Source organism: Anser cygnoides, chromosome 1, assembly GCF_040182565.1.
Source record: "Anser cygnoides isolate HZ-2024a breed goose chromosome 1, Taihu_goose_T2T_genome, whole genome shotgun sequence".
Classification (NCBI taxonomy): Eukaryota; Metazoa; Chordata; class Aves; order Anseriformes; family Anatidae; genus Anser; species Anser cygnoides.
Genome location: NC_089873.1, coordinates 82,493,728 through 82,512,709, shown reverse-complemented (window position 1 = coordinate 82,512,709; position 18,982 = coordinate 82,493,728). Strand labels below are relative to the sequence as shown.

General features: G+C 38.7%; 1 protein-coding gene across 21 annotated transcripts in view; it reads right to left on the bottom strand.

Annotated features, from left to right (window-relative positions):
- Window positions 1-18,982, bottom strand: part of ROBO2 (roundabout guidance receptor 2) — a 473,555-nt gene that overhangs the window by 150,580 nt on the left and 303,993 nt on the right. For all 21 annotated transcript variants that reach the window (XR_010833100.1, XM_067001298.1, XM_067001316.1 and 18 more), the window contains exons 3-4: window positions 9,765-9,922; window positions 7,797-7,917 (exon numbers count right to left, since the gene is read on the bottom strand). Coding sequence is in view for 20 of the 21 variants with exons in the window: in XM_067001298.1 (XP_066857399.1) it covers window positions 7,797-7,917; window positions 9,765-9,922 (279 nt within the window). In the remaining variant the exon portion in view is untranslated. The remainder of the gene's footprint in view (window positions 1-7,796; window positions 7,918-9,764; window positions 9,923-18,982) is intronic.

The window sequence follows — 18,982 nt, the reverse complement described above, 5'->3', positions numbered from 1 at the left end:
CCCCATTTCTCCCAAGCCATTGCTGTTCTCTCACTTTTCATTGTTTTTTCTGCACGCTGTGCTGGTACGTTGCAGTAGCATTTGGGCAAGTAAATGCAGTTCTGGTCTCCCTCTGTCTTCATTCCCTGTTTCAAGCCTGTGTATCAGCCAGTCGTATATATTCTTCATTACAGCTCCTTGCCCTGAGTGTGCCCCACCAGATTTTTCCTTCCCTGAGCATGCATTCTCCTGATCCTTCCCAGTCCCAGCTAGGCTTGCTCCTACCCTGACCTTTTGTCTTGTCTAGCCTGTGAGAATGCCTCATGTCCACCTCTGGTCCAGCAACTAGCTGTGCCAGCTCTTCCCAGCTGCAGCCTGCTTCTTCAGCCTGTCTCCTCCTAACCTAGAACATTGCTGTTCACAGCCTCTACCCAGGAAATGTTTAAGTCCAGTCTCCCTTCATGCCTCTAACTTCCTCGTGCATTTTAGCAAACTGATGTAATTTTCTATTACATATTTGAACTACACTTGAATTGGAGCTTCTTTTCTCTGTGCCATCCAGATACAGCCCATCCAGAATATTAATACAAGAAAAATTGGTTGAAGTAACCAGACATCATTGCAGGAGACTGACAGCAAGAACTGTACTCTACTCAGTCTCTCAGGAGTATGAGTTTATTTATTTATTTCAAGAGGTGTATAAATGCCTAAGCTTAGTGAAAATTATTTGGGAAGGCAAAAAATTACATCTCTGGTACAGTAGCTACTATTTCCCATCGAATCCTAGGTTCTTGTTATTCAGTATGAGGGACCTACCTGCATTTCTCAGGACAAAAAGCTTCCTTCCTTTCTCTCCTTCAAATCCTTCCCCATATTCATCCAATTATCCTTTTACTTCCCAACTACAAGAACTTCAATATTTGTAGAAAATAATGAACAATTTTAACAATTAAAACAAAAAACAAAAACAACAAACAAAAAAAAAACACCAGGTAAATCAGACATCAAGCATGGAAAATTTTGGATAAAGCCATTTTAGTTTGACAAACATTAAAACAGGATAAAGTAACAAAAGTGTTAGTTGTTGGCCTTAACGCTAAGCAATGCATTTGGCCTGTCTGTAAATACGTGGATCTAAAAGGGAATATCTTAATTAAACTTTCTGTGAGTTTGCAGCAGTATCTTATCCAGAACTTCTCACATAAAAGAGCATAGCTCAACGCCTCCTCTGAGCTCACAAACAATAGATTCTATATTTTGGAATTTATTTTTCAAGAGATGATCTTTAGCCAAGAGATTTAGATTCAGATCAGCATCCTTATAGGTGATTTAGAAGCCCTGGTCCATTCACTTTGAACTTTAATAAATCTGCATGTGCATGTATGTTTGCTTGGTCTGCATACAAAAATTATTTCAGAACCTCTTTATAAAAGCTTCCTGTAAACAACTAAGAAATAAACATATTCATGTTTATGAAATTGCTATTTGTGGCTGTAAATGGTTCTATACAGGAGATAAATTCCTATCACATTTTGAGGAGAACCCAGCTGATGAGACAGTAAATGGCTGAAAGATCATTAGGTAAATCACTTGATTCCAGACCAAGACAATCTAGGAGTATATATGTTTGTTTCAGATCAGCTTCTCAAATTATGTATTTTCCAAAACAGTTACGTATTTGCAAGAAAATAGATAGCTATGGAAGTAGAGACCACAGTTATCAAAGACATACAAATAACAATAAATGCTATTTCAATTTTTTCATCCCTCCATTTTGTACAGAGTGAATCTGGAAAGAACAAGTTCTCTTTCATGTTGTTTCCTGGATTTGTATCACTTAGACAACCCCTTGAATATGTCCAATAGCTAATTATACAGCAATAAAGTGATCAGAGGGAATGCCATTGCCAATGCAATTAACATTCTTTATGTGAGATTAACTGGATTCGAGTCACCTGCATAACTTGCTTACAATGTTAATCTCTCAGGAGACAGAGCTTGCCTGAGCATGCTAAATAGAGAAGATTTCTTTGCACAGCCAGGTCAAATACAGTTTCAGAGCCAAACCTCAGAAAATATCTTGTGATTTTTTTTTCTTTTGAAATGATTCACCCACAAATAAAGCCTTGTGGTGTAATTAAACATTGTTACTCTGTCAATAGCATTCAGAACATAATATATTTGAGAAACAAAAGGGTAATAAATTAAAATCATGGACATATACAATTTTTAATATAGTTACTTCATAAGTTTTCTCTGAGTAAATAAAATACCTACTTCCCAGGCTTTCACTGATGAATATTAAAAATCTTTGAAGAGAACTATAAAATAGGTCATGGTTATATGTCATGTCAACCAGTTGTACTATTACTGTGGTGACCTTTATAACTTCAGAATAAACTCTGCTTGCAGTTATAAAAGGGGATTGTTAATGCAATCTGGGCACACATCTACAGTATGTTGCAGTGCCTGAGATAGGCACTACAAGAAAATCACAGAACTGATCCAAGCCAGAAACATAAGAAAACCCTTCCTTGCTTTGGGTGCTGACACAAATAAACCCCTGAACTCAATTTTTCCTCTATTTAACAATTGGTCTGTGTATCACACTCTATTAGAGAGATTCGGATGACCTTCAGATGTATTATTGCCCTTTCTCTGTTCCTCAAAAAGTTAGACAGCCATATATGGGACCTCAATCTAATTAAAATGATCCTAACTGCCTTAATATATTTTGTCTGCTGAGGCAACTGCTAGAGTGAAGGATTTGATGGTCCCCATAATGTGGAGACTCAATCTGATTTAGAACTGTTTTCTCCTTCTTGGCTGGAGAGAAGGCATCATTTTTTAAAAAAGGTCTAAAAAGAAGCATTAAAACATGAGTTAGAAGGATGAGTTTTGGGAGGTATTTAATAGCAAATAGTTTTTTTTTTAAAAAGTTTCTTTTCACCTTAGTGTTCTGATGCAAAGTAAAAAAGAAACATTAGGTGATAAGAAGTAAGTTTCATTTCAGAATGCTGTCAAAACTGTAGGTATTTCATTACCTGCATCATGAGCTGGATATAGTAAAGCTGTCTGTCAAAAATGAAGACGAGGAAGGAGACAGCATACAGGACACTGGCCAAATAAATGAAAATATAGTTGCAAAAGCAGATATTTTACTATTTAAAGACATTCTTCTACTTCCTCTTTTCAGGCACTTTTTCTTTTTTTGGTTTGAGAAATCAGGAGTTGTGTAGACATTGCACACTTCTGCAGACATTGCATGGTACTAACAAAATGCAGTAAGCTTGCACAGTGAGTGCATGGAGAAACATGCAAATGAACTAGATTGATTTTTATCAAATGTTAGTGTTTTCCTCGTATTGTATCTATCTACTGTGGTTTTAATTTCAGGAACAATTTCTACTGAGTATGAGGAACAGACTTCAGAGCGCAATCAGACCCTTTTTCACGGTTGTATCATCCTATTGCAACTTGTTAGTACCTGCAGATAGCAAATATTGCAAAGCTACAATGATTCTTTACAAACTACCACAAGTACACTGCAAGTGGGAAGTATAAGGATTTGAAGAAAAACAGAAGGACTTTTGATCTGAGGGACAAAATACACACTGTCAACCTCTCCATCTTAAACAGTGAACATACACACTGATTTAGGCAGATTTTCTGGCTGGGAAATCTTCTGGGACTAATTTGCAATATATGATGGGACAAGACTCTCTGCTAAGGCCTTCCATATAGTCAGAATTCAGGGAAGAAAAACGAGGCACAATGTCTTCATTAAAGGGTTTTTGGATTTCTTTCTCTAACATCATGTCATCACAGTCATGTCATCATTCTTGCTGGAACTATGGTATCTCTTTCAGCCTGACAATATCACAGAAACATCAAACACAAATACTTCTTCAAGCATCAGAAGAAAATACCTCTTCATCCCACAGGACCTTATTAGCTGAAGAAAGTTTCAGGCACCAAAGCTAAAATCAAAGATTAATCCAAAACAATCTTTAATATGTCTGAATTGACATATCTTTTAAGACATTTTTGTACTGTTATTAGTTATACTTTGCATTCTTTTGAGGCTCTTCTAAATATATCTCAATCTTTTTCCACTGCCTGATGCCAGCCTCTTGAAGTCGATATATTAAGGCTTTCATTGATTTCACTGAGCTTCAGAATCAATATACAAGATACACCTTTGTACATTGTCTTCAAACATAACATTTAAAGTCCAAAGGAACAAAAAGAAATCTGAAAGAGTTAAACCATCTTGAAAACTTGTTTGATAACACTGCAATAGTATGACAAAATTATAAAATGTTAAGTTATTCCTTTTACTTTATTTCTGGCTCCATATTATGTATTTACAAACCAAGCTTTCTTACAAATCGAAATGAAACTGCTTCTGCTTTGCATCTTGCCTGATTTTTGTTCAGTCAAAGGCTATGAGCCCAAACACAAAGCAGCTTAATTTGCATCATGCTTCTGAATTGGCATTTAGAATATGTGTCCATAATAATAAAATACCATGCTGTCTCTTTTGGGAAATGTTAGGATTGATGGATTATTTCTTAACTTTCCTTAAAGGCCACCTTAGGCTCTGAGGTACTCGGTCTTCTTGCTCTACTCCAAGATAACACCTTGGAGCCTCAAAAAGACAATAACTAGCAGTAGTGTTTGATAGAGAACACTAACAAAATCTCATGCCATCATTGTCAATATTCAAAACATAGGAACAATTTTGGGAAGCACTGCTTACATAATCAATTTTATTTATGATATTTTACTGTAAAAGTTTTGGCTTTCACAAAATTTCTGCTTGTTGAAGAATCATAACTTGGGAACAAAAGAAATGCAATCTGCACAGATGCTAACAGCACACTTGAACATCCTTATCCTGGGTGAGTGCCTAAATGTTGAAAACTATGTTTCCTGTGCAGATGGGGTTGAAAGAAAATGGCTTGTTTTGTGAAGGCTCTACAGGTGTCATCCACAAAGATCTCTCAGCAAATGTTATTGAATGGGTACCCATCTGAGTAAATACATTCTACATATGGGAAACTCTCATTTTCTATTCCCCTTTCTTTCCAAGGGTTTTACTGCACTTTTTATTTTATTTTATTTTACTTTTTACTCAGGAAAGGTGTAATCTTTTAGGCTAGGCTTCCATGCTGTTCCCATTGGGCCACCAGTTACTACCACACTGACTCAGTTTTTCCACAGGCCATGCCCCGAGCTGAATTTACTGCACGTGGAGCCAGAGACTTGTCACAAGTGACATGCAGAAATTAACTTCAGGTATTACAGAAAAACTTGGAGAGCCAAAAGTAACAAGTGGCCGATTCCTGGAAACGCCTGAGAACTAGTGCGAAACAGTTCCATTTCCTACAGAAGAGTGTTTTCTAAGGCTGCTTTCACAGTATGGAAAGGGTTTTCTGGGTTTGTTATTCAGAAAAATATTAGGAACATTAATAATCAGCTAAATAATACACCTTCCTCTCCAGAATCAGCACCAGCTGTAGGCTTGCCAGCCACATTATTACATTTTGTAAGCCTTTTAGCTAATATCTCAATTTTAAATATAAATCCTATTTTCAAATATGTTCAAAACAGCTGAAGTTGGGCTCTTGAATAACAATGGAAGCATTATGATATTTTTAATTTATGTTTCTCAACTTTTGCACTATTTGCATGTTTCCCAAACCCATGAGTCATATTATTCTGGATGCACAGGAAGGTTGTGGACTTAACAGATGACATGTGTTTTTGCCTGTGTCCAGTGAAGTCAGTCTGAACATGCACAACCAATCTGATGTTTCCCAGAGTTGCTGGATTTATTGGATTTATTGTGTATGCTTAGATTGATTGGACTGTCCAGTAGATGCATTACTTCCTGTAAACATCATGGATAATGCTCTCCAGTGCACTGTGCACTCACACACCCACACACACACAGGAGCTGCTGTCTGTACCCCAGGAAAGGAGTGTAACTGTTCTGCTTGTGGAAGGCAAAGCTGAGCCACCTTTGGATGGCCACCCAGGAATTTTAGACGGGAAGATATCCACATAGAAAGGGAATTTTACATACAATTTTTATTTAAATAGACTAACCTAGTAATGAAGAATTAGAACTTCTAATTTAATTTATTGCTGATTTTGTTCACTATTTGAAAATTAGACTTAGATTGTATTATATGAGTTGATTGTTACGATTAAATCCTGTAAAAGATTCAGAATGATGTAGTTGACTATGTAATGTTCTACATATCAAGACAAACCTAATGCTTTTCATAGCTCTGCAGGAAATGAAATTACATGCACATTTCACAATTTTTATTCCTATGGTTCAGTGTTTTTTAACAAATTATTTTCTTAAGGATTTCTTAAGGCTTTGTAGTTTAGGACTGCAATCTGCTTGCTATCCATGGGGAGTAATACCGGAGATTATCAGTATTTAAACTGATGAAGAAGATATGTCATGTCTCTTTAACATCTATATAAAGGCACAACCACAACAGATTGGCTGCAAAGGACATAATAACTTGATGGAGACCCTTTCTGTGTTTTTGGTTTGTTTTTAAGGTATACTAGTTCTTTTTTTTAATCATACGCTTCCACAAATACAGATACATAACAAAATAAGTAGAGTGGAAGCCTTCACAGTCTTATAACACCAGAGAGCACCAAATCCTCAGTCGCTCACAGATCTTGTTGAGCAGAAACTTTTCTACATCTTTTGTGAATCCCACAATGTGTCTTTTACAGTGGACAAACAAATGTTGAACTGCACATACATGCAAACACAGTAGTATTTGTGATTGGGTTTTCCAGTGCACTATATTAAGCAGAAAGTGAACAAATTAAGAGCAACTGCCTTACAAACTAGGTTAGGATATCTATGGAAAATCTTACTGGAATTACAAGTAGTCTTGTTTGTGATTTCAGTATTTTACCAAGGAGGAAGCATTAGTGATATTTCTTTCTCTTTTGTATGTATGTATTTGTAGCAATGAGGGGTTTTTTTCCTTATTGATTTTCTTTTGTTTGCTCAAGACCTCTTGACTGATTCCTACAGAACCACAGTTAATGGTAAATACAAATGTCATGACTACAGGATGTACCACAGCAGGATTTAATGGCTTTGCTTCTTATCCAGTTGTTAGCAGGATGGATCCAGCGTAGAATCAGTATTACGCTATTTCTGCTCTAGACCCTCACATATCCATTTCTGATTCATTCAGCAACACTAGAAACCAAAATGATGCCCTGGTTTTCAGGATGCAAAGCTGCTTCACGCCCTTTAAAAAACAGATGACAGACGTACCTCTATACATTCAAAAACTTGATCTTGGATTTTCTCTAATGACTTTTTACTGGTCCACTGCACTCTGCTGTGCTCTCCTACAACTGTTTGATTTCACAACCCCACAGGAATAAGTAATTATTTAAATAGGCAATGCTGGTCCAAATCTCCATTAAGTAGGCACTGTCAACTGTATTAGAAGTGGCTCAATTACATTTGGCAATTTTGTGAGGGAAAGCATTATGTCCTGGATTACCGTTTCTAAGCGTATGCATATCACTAAGGACCTCCAATTAAATTTAGACTATGTGCTTAGAAGGAAAATGTTGGGCCGTCACCGTTCCATCACTATAAATTGCAGCTTTTGAAACCAGGAGCTGCAAAATGCAGCTTAAGCAATACTATTGCATTTTGTTAACCTGATTTTGTCTCATATTCTGATGAGTCACCTAGATCAATTCAATATATAACATTTGTAGTGAAAAGGAAACAAAAGCTTGAGTAGCTTTACCAAAGACAGTCAGCTCTGCTGGATCGCTGTCTCGCTCCCCCACCATGTTGGTTCCAACACAAATGTACATGCCAGCATCACTTTTTCGTGTATTAGAGATCATTAGCTTCCCACCACGTATCTGTTTCAAAACAAGAAATATATTTTTAAATTCAGATAAACAAAAAATATCAGAAAAAAGCTACACACTCAGGCAAGTTCCACAAATTAAGCATTTTAATATTTTGTTTGTAAATATATAAAAGGCTTCAAAAAATAATAATCCCATACAATTAAATATCTTTATGCTGCTCTAGAATGCATTTTATCTTACTGATTGATTTTAGATGCGTTTCACTTTTTCCCTTTGTTTTTCATTAGATGCTTTACATTTCAAACACTGTCATTCCTTGCTACCTCTTTGGCAATGCAGAGTGGTTGCATTTCTTGCGTGATGATATGTAAAGCACTTCTGACATTTCTCTGAAGAAAAAGGCAGTTTCACTTAGGTTTAGTTAGTTAGTTCATTTTATTGTTACTGGTGCCTGAACAGTTTCCTTGTTCACTGATTTAAGACAGATTTTCTCTTTTCCTTGATGCAAACAGATTGAATGTAGCCCAAAATGCGAATTCACCTGACTCGCACAAGCCTTAATGTTTTCTTGGGTACAAAGGGTATTTATAGAGAGAAAAAGCAGGGTAGATGAAATAAATAAAGTAACAAAATTGGAGGTTAAAAGTTAGAACATGAATGCGGTGCTTCAAAATAAACTTGGAATATAGCCAAAGAAACTCGAGAGTCAGGGAACGGTATCTAGCTCCCTGCCACTCTACCTTCCTCCTCTATTCTTGAGTAGACTGTAGCAGAAACAGGATGGCCCATAATACCACAAATAGCAACTACTTGGATTGTTTAGCTTGGAATACTTCCTTAGGCATCCAAAGCAATAAACAAGTTTCTAATAGTACTTCCACATCGAATAACATCAGCACTGAATGAATTACATATCCCTACATACAAAACTTTATTAAATTAATATCAATAGTGAAAAACTTAACATTCAAAAATCAGGAATTATGTCCACACACCCTTAATTTGTCCCATTAGTTTGCACATACCATGATATCATTTCTAGTCACTTGATAAGATAATTCTCTCTGCTGGAACTTTTTTCATTCAGTTCACGGAATGAACCATCACAAAAATCAAACAGTATTTCTCATTTATTTAATACGTATTCCTATTCAGGGACAATCATTCTTTAGAGTATAACTTCAGTCGTTGCTTAGAAAATACATTCCAATTACTGTACTAAATTCAACATTACCAATGTAATCCTAAATTAGTGTTATTTTTTTTTCCAAGAGAGTATTTGCATATCTCATAGATATGACTGGTTTTATCTTTAAAACATCTGTCTGAAATAAGGTCTGATATTGTTCTCATTTCAGAGAAGCGAGATCTAGAAAAGATAAGGCCAAACTAGTCAAAGACATCCACTAAGTCCCAAGGTGAGACAGCTCACATCTAACAGCGCACTTTATACAACCAAATCTAGGGCTCTAACAGACTTCGGTTGCAACAGTTGCACAAAGCAAGCCTCAGGAAGTTCAAGCTGGACACTTAAACCAGTAGGAATAAACAACTTTTACCCCTCATTTAGGAAAGGTCACGGACAAAAACTGTCAAGTCTAACAAGGAGTCTCTGTGGGAAAGGCGAATACATAGAGAAATACTTCTCCCTCTCTCCCTCTGCATTTTCAGAAGCTAGGGCTCCTCTCTCTGTCCTTCCACCACTTCACACAGCACAAGGCTGTCCTACTCCAAGGGTCTGCGAATTCAAAGCCATGCAGTTTCTGACATCCACTTCAGTGGTGTACATGATTAGCTATGGAGAAGGACCTGAAGCTACGACGGTCTGCCATGCTCAGCTACTCGGCTTTAATGCAGGTCCCATATCTATGAACAACCACCTGAGATGTACTCACACTGATCCGCTCTTCCCTGTCATCAATGCGGACTTTATCCTTCTTCCAGTAGATGGTAGGCTCAGGGTGTCCACGAGGTGGCTGGCACTCCAGTATGGCAGGCTCTCCAGCTGCCACCACAACATCTGTAGGGTTTTGGCGGAAGTCATCCCGTAGCACTAATATCGAAAATGAGGGAGAGAAGAAAAGAATTACTAGGAGTGACATCATTGTAAGTGGGGGGATAAAATACATACATATGTAGAATTAAAAAAAAAACAAACACATCTCTCAACTATTATTAGGTGATGATTTTGTATCTTATATTTACTATAAAATACCTCATAAAATAAGTTGGTGAGGCATGACCTTTTATTCAATGGAAGCAGATTTGATATACATGCCTTTTTTTTTTCCCTCCAGATAAAAACACCACCCTGCACTTAAATAAATAAATAAATAAATAAAAGACCTGTAGCACCCATTAGTCTTTTTGGTGCTGACAGGGTCACTTCCCATTATGAGAAGCAATACTCCTTGTAAAAGTAGTACTGCAGGTCTGATATTGATTCTCTTCATAACAGAAAACAGCATGCTGAATATCTGGCTTGAGTGGATCTCCAACTTGAGTAGCTAGATAAGGAAGTGACACAACTGGTATTGAGTTGCTGACTCGCACTTTGATTAAGAGTATTATTGTTATTACTCTTACTACTATTATTGTTATCACGAATACATGATTAACTGATCACCAGTTCTGAAAGGAGTCACTGAAATCATGCCACTGCCAGTGTTCTTCCAGCATTTCTTTTTTTTTTTTTAATATATATATATTTGCAACTTTGACCAGTGTTGTCTCACAACATTGAAAGAAAAAGCATTTAAATCACCAAGCTGTTTGAAAATTAGATTAGGCAACGCATGCTAGCTTCTTATGTAAATCAAGCTCCTATAAAGAAGATTTAGGTCCAACTACCTGACTTCAGTGTGTTAAAATGACATCCACTTCATCGTTATTCTTCCATGTGTGTCCTAGTCTCTAGGTTAATTGACATTCTTATAAATATAAAACTGAAAATATCTCTAGATGAGCTACTGAAATAGAATTTAGGGCATTTCCCCTACTTGAATTTCAGCTATGTATGGCTTTCATTACAGCTTTAAAACAGTTCTTGCCCTTAATGGAAGCAGGGCCCTCTGAGAAATCAGAAAACACCGTATCCTCGTGAAGGGGCAAGTCAGGAAGAGCTCAGCAGAAATTGCTCAGTCTCATTTCATAAGCAGAGATAATTTACTGCTTTTGATGTTAATAAAATGTGCCCCATTTTAACATTTGGAACTGAATATTTTTCTGTTCTGTAATAAGACACAAGAAACTATGATTAATACATATAAGAATTGGTCTCTGAATGGGCTGAGGTGAGCAGGCTGTATAAATGTGGCACCCAAAATGACATACGAGGTAACTTTTACTGTTCCGCATTTTGGGATACACAGGTAGAACCCAGAGGAAGGAGGAAATTAATTGGCAGTTAATTCTTTTTCTAACAGGAAAAAAAAAAAGTGATTACTTAGGTCTTGCTCTTCAAGCATAAAATAACATTGATAGGACACAATTGGCAACGGATGCAACTCTGGCAAGAACACATTCTTCTCAAGTAACACACCAAATAGATACTTTTTTTTTTTTTCCAATAGATAATGAAAGACTCAACCATGAAATATTTCTGATTAATACAAATAACTCTATGCCTTTGACTCCCAATACCCAAACTGACAGAAATAGAATTTATAGAGCTTCAAAACGAAATGGAATAAACTTAAGAACTGCACAACACAGAAGTAGTGAGCTGAAGATCACGGATTGTTGACTATTTGGCATTACACCATTTTTCAAACAAAGCCAAGAAAGCTAATACTTTAGCAGCCTCAGGGAAAGAACCAGGAAAAAAAAAAAAAAAAAAGGTCATACAAAACCACCTATTTTGGGAAGCATCTTCATGTGTCTCCGGGATCACTATGATACAGGAAAAAAAAAATGTACTTCTGGGCAGTGATATTCTCTCTTTCACACAACTGGTAAACAGACAAGAAACATCAACTTCTTTCATTATCATTACACACAAAAAAGTATTAATTTTTATTGGCTTGACTCTGTATAATTACAAAGCTCCAATGCAAATCCATTAGTGGAAAATCCCCAGAAAATCAGCAGATCCTACATCATAATGACTTTATACTCCTGACTCCTGGCAGCAATACCGAGGAAACCATTTTCCCTGAACGTTACACACAGCTATATGAAGCTGACAAACACAGTTTCTTGAGGTGATACACAGCAAATTACATTAACTTTCTCTGAATCATTCCAGCAACTGTGCAAGGTTCCAATCAGCAGCAGAATACGAGGCTATGAGGGGATTTGATTTTATCACATTCCTTTACCCAAGTCCTACTGCAAATGTGGCTTGAATGGAAGACAAAATTGATGCTACAGGGTTTACTTAATCTTGCTCTGTACCTCAACACATATGTGAATCTTGAATAGATATATCTCAGTGTTTCCATCTATAGCATTCCGTGTTTGGGATAAAAACAAAAAAATGGTGGGGAAAAATGAAATAGGGAAAAATAAAGCAGGGAAAGAAAGAGAGAGATAACAGAAAATTTGTAAAATATATAAAAAAAAAAGAGAGAAAACAGCCCATAGAGGAAAAGAGTGAACACTAAGTTCAGAGAGAGTGAAAAGAAAAAGCCAGGTAAAGAAGAAAAAGAGTAAGAACGAAAGCACAGAGGGGAAAAAAAAAAAAAAAAAGCTAAAGAATAGAGGGCACAGGCTGCCATTTCTCTGATTCAGTGCTTTTAACACAACGTAACACGGACAACACAAAGCTCAGACATTAATCTGATCAGCACAGCCATTCCAGCACATCCAAACGTTGCCCTGAGAGAGAAGCAATGGGGCTCAGGAAGGAGGAGATCTCGGGGTGCCGGCCAGCAAGCTCAGCTGCCCCAGCGCTGCGGCAGATCTCAGCAGCACAGAAAGCAACTGAAGGAGGGAGCATCAACGGGAAGTGGAGCTCGTACGTATTAGGAGGGTAAATGGAAAAGTTGCAGCACAGCTTAGTGCATTCACCATATCTAATGGCACAATCATCTGTGAAAACAGAAAAGCGGTTGAGAACTGTGGAATATTCTTCAGCCAATTATCCACAATTGCCATACACTTCCAAATAACTGCAACGCTGCTGGAGTGGATCCCTTCTCCCAACACTGGCAGGTGGCTTTTGTTCCCTTGTGAAGCCAGCCCTCCTCAGTTTTTTTTTTTACGCATTCAGCACAAGAGGTGAAGTGCCGCCATTAGGCTCCCACCTCTTCACCCCACGTTCCTCCTTGCTGTAGCCCAGTGTTAACGCAGGCTGGGCTTGCCCTTGGTGTTACTTGACATTTAACAAAGGACACCAAAGGCCAGGAGAGCTAAAGGCCCCACTCCCCGGGTGAAGCAGAACGGGGCTGCTCCCCTCCACTGGCTGGCAGCAGTGCTGGCTCCCTTGCACTTGGCCATGCACAGCCTTGGTGCCGCACTAGCTCCAGGAGCCCCGGGCCTCACTGCTTGGGAGGGCACTGCAGGGCTAGAGGGTAGAAAGGACAGCTAGATTGCATGTACAGCACATGATGGTGCTGTAGACAAAAGGTAATTAAAGTTTGATCAGTCTCTTTGTAGTTCTAACAGGCTGATGCTGGTCAAACAAGATAGATGCCTGTGAACCATCACATTGGCCTTTAAGGGATGCAAAGCCCTGTGTGGCCACTTACAGGTATCCACGACCGCAATAATGAAAAACAACGACATCTAGCAACAGCAGCGGCAAGATAAACGCTTCCACGCCAGGCACCTGCCAGAGTCAGGAAAAAAGACAAAAAGAAGTCCCTGCTACCACGGCAACTGCTTACCAGCACCTGCCACCTTAGGCCCAAATCCAAGCCTTGGTCAAACCGATGCTCGTAAACTCAGGGAATTATATGGAAACTGAATTAATTTCCTCAATTGAAGCTCCAGAAATTTCTTTAAAGGAGCCAGAGATAAAACAACAATGTTTATGGGGTGGGAGGAAAGATGGAGGGGTCAAAATTATTCTAGGCTAGATATCCATGCCTTAATCCTACTTTCCACTACAACAGCTTCCAGGCCCTTAGAAAGAAAACATGTTTATAGGATTTACATTTACATGATGACTACAAATAACCATCTGTCTGTTTCCACTTTTTCAATCTGGTCCATGTCCCACGAGCCCCCAGCCCATGGCCAAATCAGTGAAGCTGGAAGGAAGAAGCACGTGCCCATGAGGAGGCTCTGGAATAATTGCCTTCTTCTCCCACCAGCACTCAGCTCTCCTCTTCCTTCCTCCGACGTACACAGCGAACATCTGACATTACTGGGGAGGGAAGGGAGGGAAAACCTCCTTTTTCTCTTTTTCAAGGAATGATAATGTCTTAAATCACAGCTACATCTGTCATGTTGACTAGAAGATATAAAGAGATACCGACTAAATATTAATGTGCTTCTGTAACTTGGGTCCTGGTAGTTTATTTTGTCCTTTCTGTTCCATTTGGTGCTTATCTGAGGATATTATGACTCTCACATAACGAATTTACATAGCCACACTGGTGGTAGGTTGGTTATATGCCACACACAGGTAGGTCTCCCCTGATCCCAAGGCACTGCCCCCCAGGTATTTTCCTAAATCCTTGTCTCTCCACCACTGCTTGGCACTTCTCTCCTACGACACATACTGATATGCACAGTCAACATGAATTATTATGTCAGATAACTGCTTAGATGTCACACAGCGTATGTGTGCATAGATTAAGGGATTAAAATACTTGAAATAATGTATGGTGTAGGGGGGTATTTCAGAGCTTGGGTGATATTTATCACCTACAGAAATGGCCTCAGAGCAAGCTGGCACTGCCTGCTGGAATGGAGTGACAAGAACAAGGGGTCACAGACAGACTTCCTTGTTAAAAAGAATAATACACTTAGAAGATGCTGCTGCCCTACCTTTTGTTTAAGTCCCTGTCACATTTTGTATGGGAAATTACAAAGTCACAATTAGGCAACAGTCCTAGGCAGGACTCCAAGGGAGTCTTGAGCTCCCTCTGCATATGCACAGTCCTGGAGGAGCTGCCAAACAATCATGAAAATCTTTGTAAAAAAATACTTTTTTTTTTTTTTCTTGTGTCTACTTTCTTTTTCCTCTCTCCTGATACAGATATTGCCTAGGAAACATGAATGCTAGCTAATTTACTGTAACTCAAAATGTTCAGACTTCACTGTTTACAAGGAAGTCCAAAACCCGAGAGATTCATTTTCAGAGGTGTTAGGGTATTTTCAAAGAGTCCAGCAGCTTCAACAACGTCCAATTAGTAGGGCTCCTGGAAATCAAAGTGAGGAAGAGAGTAGTAGGGAGATATCTGCATAAAGAAACAGAAAATGCTCTTCCTTTCAGATTCAGCACCTTTCTTTGGCTTCATCCATTTTTCTCACTCAATATTCCATGTGCTTCTGAACTTAATAACCTACTTAGTACTTACATTTATAGGGAGCTTGCTCTTTATTTTCAGGCCTCAGCAAAAACCAGAACAACGTGGAAAAAACACTCTGTTCTTACACATTCTCTAAAGCTTTTAACAGCTCCTATATGCAGATACAACTGTTTATAGAATTTGGACCTTTGATGAGCATTAACGTCTAAACGTAAAGTAAGAGCTTGCTTCTGAACAGAGAATTTATTAAACAAAGTTAACAGAGAAGCTGATAATCATAGTATTAGAAATCAGGTGCATGAACAACCACTATCAAATAAGTATGGTGAATGGAGTTATATCCAGTTGGAGGCCGGTCACTAGTGGTGTTCACCAGGGCTCAGCATTAGGGCCAGTTCTCTTCAATATCTTTATTGGTGATCTGGATGAGGGGATCGAGCGCACCCTCAGTAAGTTTGCAGATGACACCAAGTTAGGTGCGTGTGTCGATCTGCTTGAGGGTAAGAAGGCTCTGCAGGAGGATCTGGATAGGCTGGACTGATGGACTGAGGTCAACTGTATGAAGTTCAACAAGGCCATGTGCCGGGTCCTGCACCTGAGGCACAACAACCCCAAGCAGCGCTACAGGCTGGGAGATGTGTGACTGGAAATCTGCTCGGCAGAGAAGGACCTTGGAGTATTGGTTGATAGTCGGCTGAATATGAGTCGGCACTGTGCTCAGGTGGCCAAGAAGGCCAACAGCATCCTGGCTTGTATCAGAAACAGTGTGGCCAGCAGGTCTAGGGAAGTGATTGTCCCCCTGTACTCGGCTCTGGTGAGGCCGCACCTCGAGTACTGTGTTCAGTTTTGGGCCCCTCGCTACAAGAAGGACATGGAGGTGCTCGAGCGAGTCCAGAGAAGGGCGACGAGGCTGGTGAGGGGTCTGGAGAACAAGTCTTACGAGGAGCGGCTGAGGGAACTGGGATTGTTCAGCCTGGAGAAGAGGAAGCTCAGGGGTGACCTTATCGCTCTCTACAGGTACCTTAAAGGAGGCTGTAGAGAGGTGGGGTTTGGTCTATTCTCCCACGTGCCTGGTGACAGGACGAGGGGGAATGGGCTAAAGTTGTGACAGGGGAGGTTTAGGTTGGATATTAGGAAGAACTTCTTTACTGAAAGGGTTGTTAGGCACTGGAATGGGCTGCCCAGGGAAGTGATTGAGTCACCATCCCTGGAGGTCTTTAAAAGATGTTTAGATGTAGAGCTTAGTGATATGGTTTAGTGGAGGACTTGTTAGTGTTAGGTCAGAGGTTGGACTAGGTGATCTTGGAGGTCTCTTCCAACCTAAATGATTCTGTGAAGTAGACAGATTTCAAATGGAGTTATTGGGAGATTTTCATACTTTTTCTCTAAACTTCAGTCTGAGATGTACCCCAACTAGCTGACTGCACAAAGGTCAGGAAAGAAGATAGGCTTTTTCCTGTCTCGTTTCAGCACACATTGCAAGAGTCAGACTGTCATCTTTCTCCAACAGTTAACCCAGTTAACTGCTGACCTATTTTCCCTTTTTACACAACTACACAGGTATACAAGTATTAGTTATTGCAAACATTAGTTATGATTTGCTTCTGATTTTTTAGAGGCTGCTATTGTGCCGAATTAAGTGTATGCAACACAGCTTGAATACACTTACTGAAAAACTGTATCATGTTGTTGTGATTCATTGCAGTCACTTGAATACAATCTGACATCTCCATAATTTTTCTGAAAGATTTTATTTGACTACTAGATGGCAAGAAGAGTGGAGATTTTTCTAACTCAGAACATAACATATTTATGTTTAAGTTTCTTGATTGAAAACAGTTCTATCACCTGTCTTCATTGCACTGAGGTACCAATAAACTTCTCTCTTTTTTAAATTCCCGCCTCTTTCCACCAACAAATTCTGAAGGCTACAGCTAACAGTCAGCAAACTCATTACCCATCTGCCATAAATCTTTAAAAGCATCACTGTGTTTTGACAGTCAAGAAAGGCAAAGGGAAGCAGAAAACAAGAATTCTTTATGAATGCAAATATCTTAAAGACCACATTTAAGTATTTTCAGAAATCTAAAGCTATACAAAGCAATATGTTGAAAATTTTTCTCTAGGATACAAAGCAGTTTTCTTTTTTTCTTATTTTTAAAGCATAATCACTCTGGATGAATGCACTGCCCTGACTGCTAATGCTAACAAGGGACATGTTACCAAGAGTTATATTTCAGACACTAAAAACCCTACTACTTGCTAAAAATTTTAGAGACTTTACAGAAGAACTGGTATCACAATTGCAGACAGCAAACTTTGAAAAATATCCATTGTCTGTTGTAAGCCTTAAGATTTAACAAGGATCAGACGTTTAGCAGTTTACTACAACAGTTATTTAACAATCCTTCAAACTCAAGTCTGACATTAGCTTTTACATGCTCTTTACATTTAATGGGCTACATTTTCAGAAGATTATGGGCAAGTAATTTATTTTTCCCAACAAATGTGAATATCAGGTGTGGAACTGAACACAGCTTCAAAAACCACCATATCACAAATGAAGTATTGTACTTTCACTGCTGCTTGTACGCCAGCATGTCTACTTTGCAGCAAGAATATGGGACTAGTTTCCCCCAAACCACTAGAAGACTCTTCACATCAGCTATGCTTCTCTCCAAGCAATGCAGCAGGGAGGACTGTGTTTGGTAGAAGAGGCAATCCTCAATAATCCCTTGTAGGCTACTGTCAGAAAAAGAATACTGGACTGGATATGCCTTTGCTCTCTTGTACTACAGCCATTCTTACATCCCCATAAGCATGTATATATATATATATGTATATATATTTCAGAAGCAATGGCATCCAAAAAACCTGAAAGTTACTGATTGTCAAAGATACATGAATGAATATCAGGTATGAACTTTTGATTAATTACCTTAGAAGAGCATGCACAAACTACATCGTATATACAGAGTACACCACAATGATTCCCCAGAAAATAGATTTAATTAGTAAGTGCACAAACCACCATATCACAGCATGAAGGTTTACTGCTGTGAGCACAACAGCAGAATTGCCAGGTACATGCAGCACTATGTTCAACCTAATGAATGCTACCTAGTTTGCCACAGCATCGAGCAGTTGTGTTTTTTCTTTTTCCAGAGTGAAGTTGGTTCTCCTGCAACCACTTATGCTGCTTCAGTCCCCTGGGCTTCCAGTTCAAGCCCAATCAACACACCTAAAATGTACATGTACCTTCAGTAAAACAAAGGATTAAAAAAGGATGAGAATGACAAAACCAAGTACAAATGAATGAATATTTCTTGTACAAGAAATATAAAATGTATGTGGTTCATTTAACCAATATAATACAGTCTGCAATCTCCGAGCTCCGTTGAAGTGTGAATAGCCTCTAATAAACTTCCTGTATACACATGCACAACACATACAACAGCAGCTGGGACACCTTTCCATCTTGGCAGGGGGTCACTGTCACATTACTTATATACTTCAGCCACATTAGGCAAAGCATCAAACAAAACAGGCTCTTGCCCTCTAACATAGGAACTCTCTTCCTTCCATCCCCCATCCTCGTCATCTAACCCTGGTCTCTGTCGAGCTACATCTGGTAATTGTACACTGGAAGTCATCTATTCAGTTTTTCTGAGCAGGATTATGATTTATTTATT